We start from the raw sequence: 12,359 nt of genomic DNA on the forward strand, positions 1-12,359 counted from the left end.
TGGCGGGACTAGGAAGGCTGATAAGAGGACCTTTGTTGTCTCGGGTACTGTTTGGAAGACAAGGATTGAGGTTAATACCTTTGAAATCTGGGTCTAGAATGGTAAGAACTTTGAGGGAAGCCAAACTTTCCCACTGTGGTGTGCAGTTTGTGAGTGCATTCTAGCTTGTCGTTGGTCATAATGTGAAAAAGTCCGGTTTTGTCAAACTACAGTGATTTGGTAGTTCTCCTGACCTGTGGGGAGAGGCCAGAGGAGCAGAGCCATGCATGGTGCCAGAGAGATATGGCTGCAGTCAGGGCTTTATCACTAGATTCAGCAAGATGGTGAGCAGTCATAATTTGTTGATCTCTCAGAGAATTAGCTTCCGACAAAACAGTGGTGGTGATCCTCCTGTCATCTTCAGGGAGATGGTTGAGGAATGGTAGCAACTTGTCCCAAAGGAACTGGTGGTAACCCTCCATGCAGGCAAGATAATTGACCATGTGAAAGTGGAGTGCAGAAGTTGCATAAAACCTCTTACCAAAGGAATCAAGTTTCTTGCCCTCTTTGTCAGAGGGTGTGGTGTGGGATTTTTGTGATGAGTTGGTCTGGAAAAAGACAACCGTGTGAGCCACTGGCAGTCTCCATCTATAAGCCAGTGGATAAAGTCAACTCTTCGGGAAGTAGGAGGGATTGTTGATGGATTGGATCAGGTACAATGCGCTACCTTTAGCGAATGAGGCAGAAGTGGGGGGACATCATCCTGACCTAAATGGTAGGTAGGGTCATGGTCCTCTGGTGGTTCTGTGCGAACCTGAAGATCCAAAGAATGAACCATCCGGATCATCTCATCTACAAAGGCCCTGCGATCAGAAGAATCTCCTCATTGTGAGGTGGACTCATCATCATGGCTGGTGCGGTTATAAGCATCTGAGTCTTGAGAGTACGGTGAGGTTGGCACATCAAAGAGAGAAGTATCAGATTTTTGTTGAGGTTGTACCACATAGGTAGGCAAGGGAGTGTGTCTCCTCAGAGGTTGTGGCAGTGGAGATTGCTGATGGTCCCCAGAGTGAGAATGCTGAGATGGAGTGGAAGACTGGGGTAGCTGTGCCCAAAACATATGGCCTTCAGAGTCACAAAGTCTGCAATATTTACATGATAGAGGATGGTCCAAGTGATAAGCTCTATCACACAGGTCATCAACATAACCTGATCGTTGAGGCAAGAGTGGTGGGGAAATTGAAGTAGAACCTCTTGGTACCATAGAGGGCTCTAGAGTTGAGGTTGACATGGACATGGTGAGCGAGAAGCCAGTGAAGACTCTTGAGAATGAGAAAGGTCCCATAAATGTTTGGTGGGAGACTGACAATCTCCTTGATCCATGAGTTGTGAAGGAGGTCATAAGGGAGGCTCCTGGGAAGGCATAGATGAAGCCTGAGCTTGGCCAGGAGGTAGTAGAGAGGCATGGGCTTTGGCCAAAGCTTTAGTATCATCGGCATGAGACCAAGGAGATACCGGTTGTGAAGGAAGAGTAGGATACTGTGTCAGAGGAGGGATCTGAGGCGAGTACACAAGCCATGGAGAGGAGTTAGCTTTCTTCTTCTTTTTCCTTTTTTGTGTGCCAGACATATAGGAGATGTGGGTAGACTCCAAGATCATCTTGACACAGAGAAGGTACCAAGGATGGTATCGATACCAAGGCTGGCTTTGCAAGAGCTGAGGTTGAGTGCAAGTCAATAGTCAACTGTCAGATGGCAAGTCGAATGGAGGACCTGAGAGGTCTTTGCCCAGTGGTGTTCTTGGGCAGAGCACAATGGAGTTGTGGCACGGAGGGCTCATTCCCAAAGCAATGCCTTAAGCCTAAGCGGTGCAGTTGTGGCACAACTGAGGTGTGCAATGGTGGCACAAGGCCATGTTATGGCAAAGGAGGCACATGGAATGGCTGTTTTTTTCACGGGTCTTACTCCTACACTTGATACAGTGGACCCTTGTTATACGCTGGGGTTTGGTTCCAAGATCCCCCGTGTATAACAAAATCTGTGTATGCTCAAGTCCCATTAAATATAATGACATAGCAAAATGGTGTCCCTTATAAAAAATGGATAATCAAGGTAAATGTATACTTTTTTGGAACATTTTCAAACCGTGTATGCTTGAATCCATGGATAAAATATCCGTGTATAAGAAGGGCCGACTGTACATTGTTTGAAGAATGTGGATGTCATGCAAAGTCCAAGGACTGAGGCCAGAACACCAAAATCCGAGGGAAATTCAATGAGAAGAATCTATAGAAGAAGCCAAATCAAAACCAAAAGTGAAAGAAGAAAACACTCTGAAAGTTCTTAACAACACTATTGTTGCGACGAATGAAAAAGAACTGGAATGAGGACGCCGGAGGGAGCTTATATAGGGAGGCGTGGATGGGTGGGGGCTACCGCCAAAACACCAGCTAACTGCTTTGACAGTTCCAAACCAGTACTGCGCAGGTGCATTACATCCCATGTGTGTAAGGGCACAGAGACTATGACGAAGAAATACTGAACCAACATGTAAAAAGAGAAGAGTATGCTTGCCCCACATCCTGCATCTCCAGTTCTGTCACTTTCTCCACGTGGAAAGTAAAATGAGGAATATGTAATTATCAATTAACCAATATATTTCTGCTGTATGTGATTCTAACATGTGTTTCAACACAAGTCTGATCTATTTTCCTTGTTACTGTTTTCAAAGGAGAAAAACAACTATGAAAATTTATATATAAAAATTGGGCATACTGCCCCCAACATACATACTTTTTGCTAGCAACTTTTATATATACACTTTTGTATACATTCTCTTTTCAATGTAATTTTTGCATATTTTGACCTAAGAACCACACTGCAATATTCAGAGATGAACACAATGAAGAATCACTGCATGTCTACCTATAAATCTGCTTGGAAAGCATGAATCATATCAGTTTGCCTAAAACTGTGGAGAAAACCCATTTCACCTGCAATCCATAAAAGCCTACGTGAAAGTGATTGTCCCTCCTGAGTCTGAAAAGCATCACTCCCTTCTTCATAATTCAGACAAAAGCAGCACAAGGTTCAGGTAGGCTTAAGTGTTTGTTTATGTTAATCATTCAAATTGTAAAGGTGGGAAACTGCAGAAAAATGCAAAATCACTCCAAAATAATACTTCAGGGCTGGATGACATCAGTTATCTACACTAATTAGAGAAGCTGGGATTCCAAAGTAAAAAAGGAGGGGAAACATGGAGGGGAGGTGATGGTCACTGTGGATTTCCCTGCAAATTAAAAGGTCCTGTTCTAATCTTTTGTTAAACTGAACAGTAAAAGACTAAAACAAACACACAGACAAATTAAAATTGGTAATAGTAGCAACAGTAGGCAAGTCTACAGCAGGGCCTCAAGTCCCTCTCACTCACACCACAATTCCTATTTGGATCCTTACCATCTGCTGTTTAGCAATGCAGACACAAACAAATAGAAATGACAAAATGAAAACAAGTCAAACAGCAGTGACATTAATGCCACAATCAGCTTGGTGCAACAATGGTGCTCCTAAATGTGATTCAAAAACAGTACTTTTTTCTCTTATGTATACATTGCCAAAGGATCTAGTTCTTAACCTAAATGGTAGTGGTCACGTTACAGGGGGTACACTGGAACTTCATTGTATTTTTAACACCTCAAACACCAAAACAGCCATTGTGGTTTGGTGAGCATACAAGGGATGTCTCTTCCTGTTCAGGTCTAAGAAAAGCTCAGGGGCCACACATATTTTCAGGAACTGTCTGTCCCATGTGTTGAGATGCATGATTTTCACCTCTGATTTAAATAATCAGTCTGTATCTGTACTCAACAAAATGGGTTCCAATGACCTACTCCAATGTTCTGTATGCCCTTCTATGTATATATGTATCACTTATCAGCCAAGACTCGTCTTGCAGGAAGTACTTCATCTCCAGAACAAATAATGGGAAGGACCATGGAAAAAATAATTTAGTAGCTCATTGCTAATAAAGGTGTTGGAGTGACAACTGATGTAGATGTTGAAGAAATACATAATCCCTATTCTCAGGATAGCTGCCACATTCTCATTAAATAATTAATAGTTGAGTATTTTTGCTAATATTCATTCTACTTGTGAATAACATGACTATTACTAGTGCTGTTATATCACACAGATCATCAGATGTTGGTGAATTCTCCATGCCTTGCCTATTAGAATTAAAAACATAAAAAACCCTGAAATATTGCAGAGCTATTTTCCCACTACCTTTTGCTTTATTTCTCATTTTAATCTTTTTAATCCATTAAGTGGCATAACTCATACTACAGCTGACATGAGTATCATTTTTTCTTCTATTTTTACCTGGAGGAAAAGAAGATCATTTAATCGGCATAGTTCCATAATTATACATTTCCTTTCTGAAGAGTTGTACAAGACTCACCGTCTCTTCTTTCAATCACTGAATAGAGAGAATTAGAAAATGTTCATTTACAGTAAATGCAGTGTGGAAAACGTCATGGTGTTAGCAGATTCATTTGTGGACATTTTTCACACAGTAAAGTAGCTGTTTCTAGAAACCTCATATCTATATTAGGATAGCTAAACATTATTTTCTTAATTTCAAAGCCTGAACACACACTTCTAATTCTTCATTGCCAAAATGCTCACTACATTCTGCTTTAATTAAGTTCATGTAGCACCAGAATGTAGAACTTACCATGAACACTGAAGTATAAAAAAAGATAAAATGAAAGAGTAACTATACTATGGAAGTCCATTATGATGAAAAGGAAAGGCCTTGATATAAAATAGTGCAACTCAAAGTAGTGATTTGTGGAAAGGTGCCAGTCCATGAATCATCAGTTGCCTAGACACTGGGAGTTTCCAGGAAAAAAGAAATAGGTCTACACAGTGGCCACAAAGAAAATACTGGTACTTGGCACATTAGAAGAAATATTTCTGGTCCCCCACATAAGATAGTTTGAAAAGTATTGGCGTAAAAGGTATTTTCCTCAAGTCAGGTCCCAGTGAAATGTACAACACACAAAATCTCTCAAAAAAATCCAAGTTAGGAGGGTTAGAGAGGAGATTCTGGTAGGTAGTCTTAGGAGAAAAATTAACCTCTGTGCTAGGCTGAAGAAAGTGGGGGAAATGAAACCTTTGTGGAACTTTGGTCCCCATTTATAAATTACATGATGGATCATGTATCTACACAAGGTCCACTATCATCACATCTAAAGTTGTGGAACAATGGTGTGGCACCAAGCAGGACCTCAGGTGATGGTGGACATCCCAACCACCCTCATTCTCTGTCACAAACAGACCATGAACTCTGATTGATTTTAAGATATACATCATGACTGATCATTAAACTTTGCTTTAAACAGGGATAGGGAGCATGGGAAGGGTTGGGGGTTAATTACAAACAAGGTAAAATTTCAACAATAAAAAAGAGAATTTATACAAAGTCTCCAGGATACAAATAATCTGCTTTACTCTTTTTGAGATACACTGTTTCATTTTGGTTGCTTGCATTTTACTAAAGAAAGCCCATGACCCTGCTTACCTTGGACCCTTAGTTGCACTCTGAAAGATCATGTGTATATATGCCATGCTATTAATCTTATGGTAGCTCTTTGAAATTAGATAGTGAGATTATGTTTCACACCTGCACACAAAAATCACTATGCATTCAACACACATGAGTTTGGACACGGTACTGTGTTCAACATGCAAATTCTATGTCATTTCTCTATATAGCATTTCAAGCTTCCAGAAGCATTTGGTAAAAATTTAATCACCATCTATACAAACCATGACTAACCATAACAAATCATGGCATTACAATAAAAATACAAGTAGTTTGTATTATGAATCACAGTAGATAGTATCTGGAGAGGTGTGTGTGAAAGAGAGCAGGATAGAAAAACTATAGGAGACACCTAGAAAGAATGGACCATATAGGAGATAACAGCTGGTGGGTCCCATTACAGTAAGGTGGTGAATTCTCCTCCAGATGTTAACCTAAGAGCTATCAAAGGTACTGACTCTATTTTGTGGGCTGTGTAGCTACTCTAATATTTGTACAAAAAGCCCAAGTGGGTCAAGTGCCCTACTGATAGAAGATACCAGCTGCCACTGCATCCAGGCTAACACTTCCCACATTTTGCCACACATAGCAACCACACTACCACTTTTCATGCACCCAGAGGTAACTCCTGAGTTTTTTATAGACATGCAGAATGGTTATACACACATAGGGCCCTTCCTATTCTTATTGTACCCTGTCACCAAATTCTGTATCTAGAAGTTAACAAATAATTTTATAACACAGGCAGGACCTACTTATGTACTATATGAGTCCAGAAGTTCCAAAAATGCAAATCTCTTTAAATTTTTGAGAAATGAAATGGTAAATGAACAAAAACTGGTAGACTATCTTAGCCCTGGCATTGCAGCATCCATTTTTACCAAAATTTTAATTATGCATGTGGTAGCAAGCCAAACTACAATTCCCAGAAGCAATGCAGAAATTCACATATTTATACAAAACTTCAGACATAGAAGAAAACTCTTGGAAAACAGACAAGCTTTTTCTGTAGGCTTGCTAACAAAGCTCTTAAACACTGAGCTGATTCTAAATCAAGCCAACAGAGATTGCCTGTCACCATCAGATGCACAATGTGGATAAAAATGTCACTGAAATTTTTATGAGCTACATCATTGTGCACTTCTGTCGCTCTGATAGTGTGGCCTCTACATTAAATTATGCAACTGCAAATTCTGTTCTAATTGATTCTGAAAATGGAAGACACCGATATATAATGAGTGAAGACTGCAATTCATTCAGGACCCCATACAGAGAAACATCATTTGCCCCAAGACTTTATGTGTTCTTTTTGGGGAAATACCAGGTGATTCAAAAATAATGATGCAAAAATAAAACTGTTCTTACTCGGTTTTGCACCATTCTTTTTGAATCACCCTATATTGCTACACAATTTGTTCCATTCATTTAAACTCTCTCATATTTTAAAGAAAACCTTATAAGACTCAAAAGGTGCTTAAGGGGCTACAGCCCCAAAGGGGAGGTCTGCAGCTAACCTTTTACTAGCCAGATTGGGGCCATAGCAGCCTCACACTGCAGCCCTGATCCGGCCTCTGGAGAGCGGAAAAAGGAGCCACAAAAAGCAGCTCCTTTTTGCACCCTTCAAGGGGTGCCATAGCCACAGCAGTGTGGCTTTATGATGCCCCTTTGGTGCTGCATCATCTGGATGCAGCACTGGAGGGGCGTCATGATGGTGCACACCAAAATGGCACCCTGGGGCAGGGTTAAGGTGTCCAGTGTGCAGATGCTGTGCCCTAACTAAGTGCCGGTCTGTATAGGGCCTATGTTAATTTTTTATTCTGCATCTAAAATATAATTCAAATCTGAATGTATGCTGTATGTTCAGAGCAATGAATATTGCTGTTGTTGTAATCTTTCAATTCATTTTTGTTTTATGGGAACCCTAAGGCAAATCTAGCATGAGGTTTTCTTCACAAGATTTGTTCAGAGGGGGGTTGTCATTGCTCTTTTCCGAGACTGAGAGTATGACTTCCTCAAGGTCACCTAGGGGATCTCCATGACTGAGCAAGGATTTGAGCCCTGGTTTCCTGAAATCCTAGTCCAACAGTTTTAACACAAATGCACCTTTGACCAGAGCTTACTCTTCATTTCCATGAAGTATATAAGACCAAAATTACATCCTCTGTTACTGATAATAGTGCTCACTTTTTCATATTATTCTGTACAATTTCCTACAGTTTCCATTTAGAGGATTCTGTATATGTCACTGGTCTTAGGTACATTTCTGCACATCAGTGAAGTAGAAAGCAGACAAACGCAAGTGTTTCAACAACAGATGAGCAAGCCTGCTTCAGAAATAAATTGAACTTGTTTCTAAAGGGGGGGGGGGGAATCCAGTTAATTGAATCTATTTTCTGAACCAATCTGTGCTAGAGAAGAATTTCAGATATTTCTTTTTTAAAAAAAACTCTTTTGTGTGTGTACATGTGCCCTCAAAAGTTGACTGATGGTGACCCCATTAATTTCATAGTTTTCTTGGGCAACTAATATTCAGCCAATTCCTTTCTCTGATATATAGCTTACAGCACCTTTTACTCATCAGAGTCCTAACTTGGCCAATCCTGTTTAGCAAAAAACTTTTTAAGAGCTCTCAAAGTTTGTCTCTAAGACTGTCTTGGAAAAACTTTGCTGACATCCCTAGGCTCAACTCATCACCTCAGTTGCGCTATGAATATTGAGACAATAAAATGAGCATTTGTTTTTAAAAATCAGTTGACAACTTGAACCTATTAATCACTGCACTGGCACAGTCTTTAATACAATCAGGATTAGACACCATCATTCTAATGGAAACATTTCTGTGTGTTCAGCCAGGACTGGAGATATTCTACTATAGTAACATGTAATCTGTGTCATTATACTCAGTCACCCCTGAACCAGAAATGCCATACCAAAGGCAATATAATGACAGTATCCGAACAGGATACATGAAGCACATAAGGAGTAGCTGGTGGGTAAGACAGGCTAATGTCCATTTGCAAGCCAATTAATAGACACAGTTCTTTCCACTGGGTTTAAGAGGGAGTTCCTATGTTACGTGTGCTCCGAAATATCACCCACTAAATTCAATGGGATGTAGCAACTGTAGCTTCATTCTACTTCACCTTTCCCCAAAAAACTAGACTCAAGGTAGCTTACAAATTAAAACAAATGCAATATAACTTACATACAAATAGTTAATACAAATGTAATTAAAGAACAAAAACAATGTAAAACATAAAATTAAAAATAGTAAAATTTGGTTTTAAAACAATACAATTAAAAAACAGTACAGCACTCTGTTACAGAAACACTTTCTATAACAGCATTCAGTTATTAAAAGTGGTAATTTTTATTATTTCCCTGCCAATCGGAGAGCAAGTAGGGGACCATTCCATTTCCCATAAAATGGGAGCTCCAGGCCCTGAGAGTAACCATGAAGTAAATTCAAAGTCATAGGATCATACCTCAACTGTTTTTTTGTTTGTTTTTAATGGCAAATTGGATAAATCTGAAAAACCTGATCCTCCTGTGAAATGCTAAGGTTTAAAATGGGGTAATGGACACAGTGTTGATATGAAACAGTCTTTTACTTGACAGAGTATCAGTGTAAACTATGGCCTGTTACAGACTGCCAAAATAAAGCTGCTTCGGGTCTCTTTGGAGGTATGCTATTTAAATGATGCATGCATCCTAAGAATCTGGAAGCTGCACCAAAAGCTGCACTCCAGTGCTTAGGAATGGAGTGTGGCTTTGGTGCGACTTTCGGACTCTTAGGACCCATGCATCATTTAAATAGCATGCCTCCAAAGAGACCCGAAGCAGCTTTCTTTTGGCAGTCTGTAACAGGCCTATGTGTTTCTTTTCAGTCAAGATTCTGAATAAAAGTATTTTGGCCTATCAATCATTGATTTACAATACAATATTCCAGAACATTTATTCTGTTATACATTTCCTTTGAATCCAAGATCTCTGCAGCTTCCACTCATATACATTACATTCCTACAAACTATATTTTAAAACATATGTTATAGTATAAAACTGATCTTATTGAACAAATTATTATATTTTGAAAAAGATTTCTCTTCATCAATAATTGTTATTGTATGACTATGGTTCCCCACCTCTATAATTACTAATAACTAGGGGTGCTTTGCCTGCAGCTTAATGGTTTATAATGGCTTCCAAAAATGAAATTTTGTGATATGTGCATCAATCAACATTAAACAAGATTCTCTCTACTTACCATGAGATTTTTATGCCACTTCATAGTAGAAAGGGTGCAATATATTGGGCTTTTTATTGCTTGAGTAGAAAGTGCTCATTACCTTTTTTATGTTTATACATAAGAGGGGGGAAAACAGTTTTCCAAATGGGATAACATCACACTGTTGTAGTGGTTGATTTTCTCAAGATAGTCTTCTGGGGTTTTGGTGCAGTTTGTGGAGGCACAGTTGCAGGTCTAAGAGGGGGAAAGCTACTACTGGGACTTATTCCCATCCCTCCGTTTTCTAATGGAAAAGGAGGAAGTGGAGGTGGAGGTGGCGGTAAAGGGGGACATTGGTGAGGCAGCTTTCCCGGCCCGTGGGCAGGTTCACTGTGCAAGTGAACCTCCCTGTTTTTAATATTATATCGAACATCACAATCCGCACAATAGCCATGGTACTGCACCTTTTCATTAAATCGTACCCGTTCCCGTGTTCCAGGCTGAGGACACCTGTCTTTTTCAGCTCTGTGCATCAGAGGTTGCATTGGAACTTTGTCCAAGTTACTGTTAGGTATACAACATATATCTCCATTCGGAATTTTATTTGGTCCACCTGGTAATCCTCCATTTCGTAGTAGTGTCCCATTAGTCTTTACAGGGTTGGGAGGGATCACTGGCCGGTGAGAGTCTTCACACTTCACAGGAGTCAACCGTGGAGGAGGGGGTGGTGGATTGGGTTTCCTCAGTACTGTGAGAATGGCAGATGGGTGGGATGGGGGCTTGATGAGTGGTGCGTTGGCTCGCACCTTGATTTTTTCCAAACTTGATGCCGTTGTGCTACTTGAGCTGCTGTTCAATGTGTCTGTCTTTGAACTGTCAGTCATCTCATCCTCCAACTGCAGGTCAGAAGTCAGTGTATCAATCTGGTCAACCACCTGCATGAAAACCAAACACAAACTGTAATAAAGATTGATGACAATGAAAGAGGGAGTGGGGCTCCATGCACTAACATGCCATTATTTTTGTTATTGTTGAAACAATGGAACTGAAAAGTCCAAAAGCAAAAGGTACTATAAATAATTTTATCCATATCTGCTTAAAAGGTAACAAAACAATGTACTGTATATATTCATGCATAAGTCCAGAAGTTTTTTGTCAAAAACTTGAGCCCCAAAAGCTGGGTCGACTTATCCATGAGTCAATGTAAGTGGTGTATTTTAACTTTTCCCCTTCTCTGAGTAGAGTGGCAAAAGGTAAGAACTTAGTTCATCTTGGAGCACCCAAAAGATGCACCAATCCCATCTACTCTTTCCACTGGGATGCTGCTTCTGGCCTTGGGTGGTAAAATGGCAGTAGTGGCACCTCTTTGGCGCTTCCTCTCAAAAGAGTGCCAAGAGGAATTGGGCATAGAAGGATCTGAATAAGACATTTCTGTATGAAGACAGTAAATGTCATACTTTATATCTTTGTTCCATGCCCCTAAGTTTTATCCTTGACTTGCATAATTTTGGCCCCAAAATTTGCCCTTGACTTATACAGGAGGTCAACTTATAGTCAAGTGTATATGGTATAACAAAAGTATTCAAAACCAATATATATGCAAAAGATACAAAATGGACCATAGCAATAATAGCAAACAGAATAATACAAAATAGCAAATACATCAAATAATATAAACTACATTGAAGCAAGTAACACAAAATATAATGCAACAGAAAAGAGGCTAAGAGAAAACAGTGATTGATGAAGGAAGCTAGACTTATGAAGGATCAACAGTTCATTAAGGCAATACACACAGCTGAAGATCATCTCTATCTCAGTAGTTCACCATTAATCCTACAATGACATTAACCCTATAATGACTCAAGTTATAGATCTTGCTCCTGTTCCAACAGTTATTATGTGCCTTCAAGTCATTTCTGACTTATGGTGATCCTAAAGCAAACCAATCACAGTGTTTTCTTGTCCAGGTTCCTCAGAGGGGGGTTGCCATTGCCTCCTCTCAGGCTGAGAGACTGTGACTTGCCCAAGATCACCCAGTGGGTTTCCATAGATGAGGCAGGCAAAAAATAGGAAGATGACCTTCTATATGTTAAAAGGAACTTAGAATGTAACCTGCCTTATATCAAGTCAAATAGCTGATTCACTGCTCACACTAACATTGAGCAGTTCTTGTAAAGCTAAATGTTACCACTATAACTTAGAGTTTGGAAAAGTTACTTTCTGGACTACAACTCAAGGAATCTTCCAGCCATCGTGACTATTGGCAAGGCAGACTGGCAGATCTTTGGACTGCGGTCTATAATCCTAAAGCTTACCCCAATGTACCTCACATATGGTGAGGTACTTTTATTATCTTGGTTTGCAATAGCTTCAGAATTTGCTCTTTAAACAAAATTGAAACATTATTAAGTTCAAAATACTAAGGAAGATTAGTTCCTCTAACTCACTGGCCAATTCAGTGAATGTGTATCCATGAATATGCAATTTCCATTCTCACTTTCACTGCATGTACAAACACAAGAACTATGATAAAAATACACTTTCA

The 12,359-nt window shown here is 39.7% G+C and overlaps 1 protein-coding gene across 3 annotated transcripts in view; it reads right to left on the reverse strand.

Moving 5' to 3' along the window:
* Positions 1-12,359, reverse strand: part of PRR16 (proline rich 16) — a 145,178-nt gene that overhangs the window by 39,232 nt on the left and 93,587 nt on the right. For 2 of the 3 annotated variants that reach the window (XM_089491779.1, XM_089491795.1), the window contains exon 2: positions 9,851-10,746. In XM_089491779.1, the coding sequence (XP_089347905.1) occupies positions 9,988-10,746 (759 nt within the window). In that variant the 3' untranslated portion in view covers positions 9,851-9,987. Of the gene's footprint in view, positions 1-4,358; positions 4,456-9,850; positions 10,747-12,359 lie in introns of all 3 variants that reach the window. The other variant, XM_089491787.1, reaches the window with a different exon arrangement.

This window comes from Sceloporus occidentalis, unplaced genomic scaffold, assembly GCF_023333645.1.
Source record: "Sceloporus occidentalis isolate IW3139 unplaced genomic scaffold, rSceOcc1.0.p SCAF_1, whole genome shotgun sequence".
NCBI classification, from domain to species: Eukaryota; Metazoa; Chordata; class Lepidosauria; order Squamata; family Phrynosomatidae; genus Sceloporus; species Sceloporus occidentalis.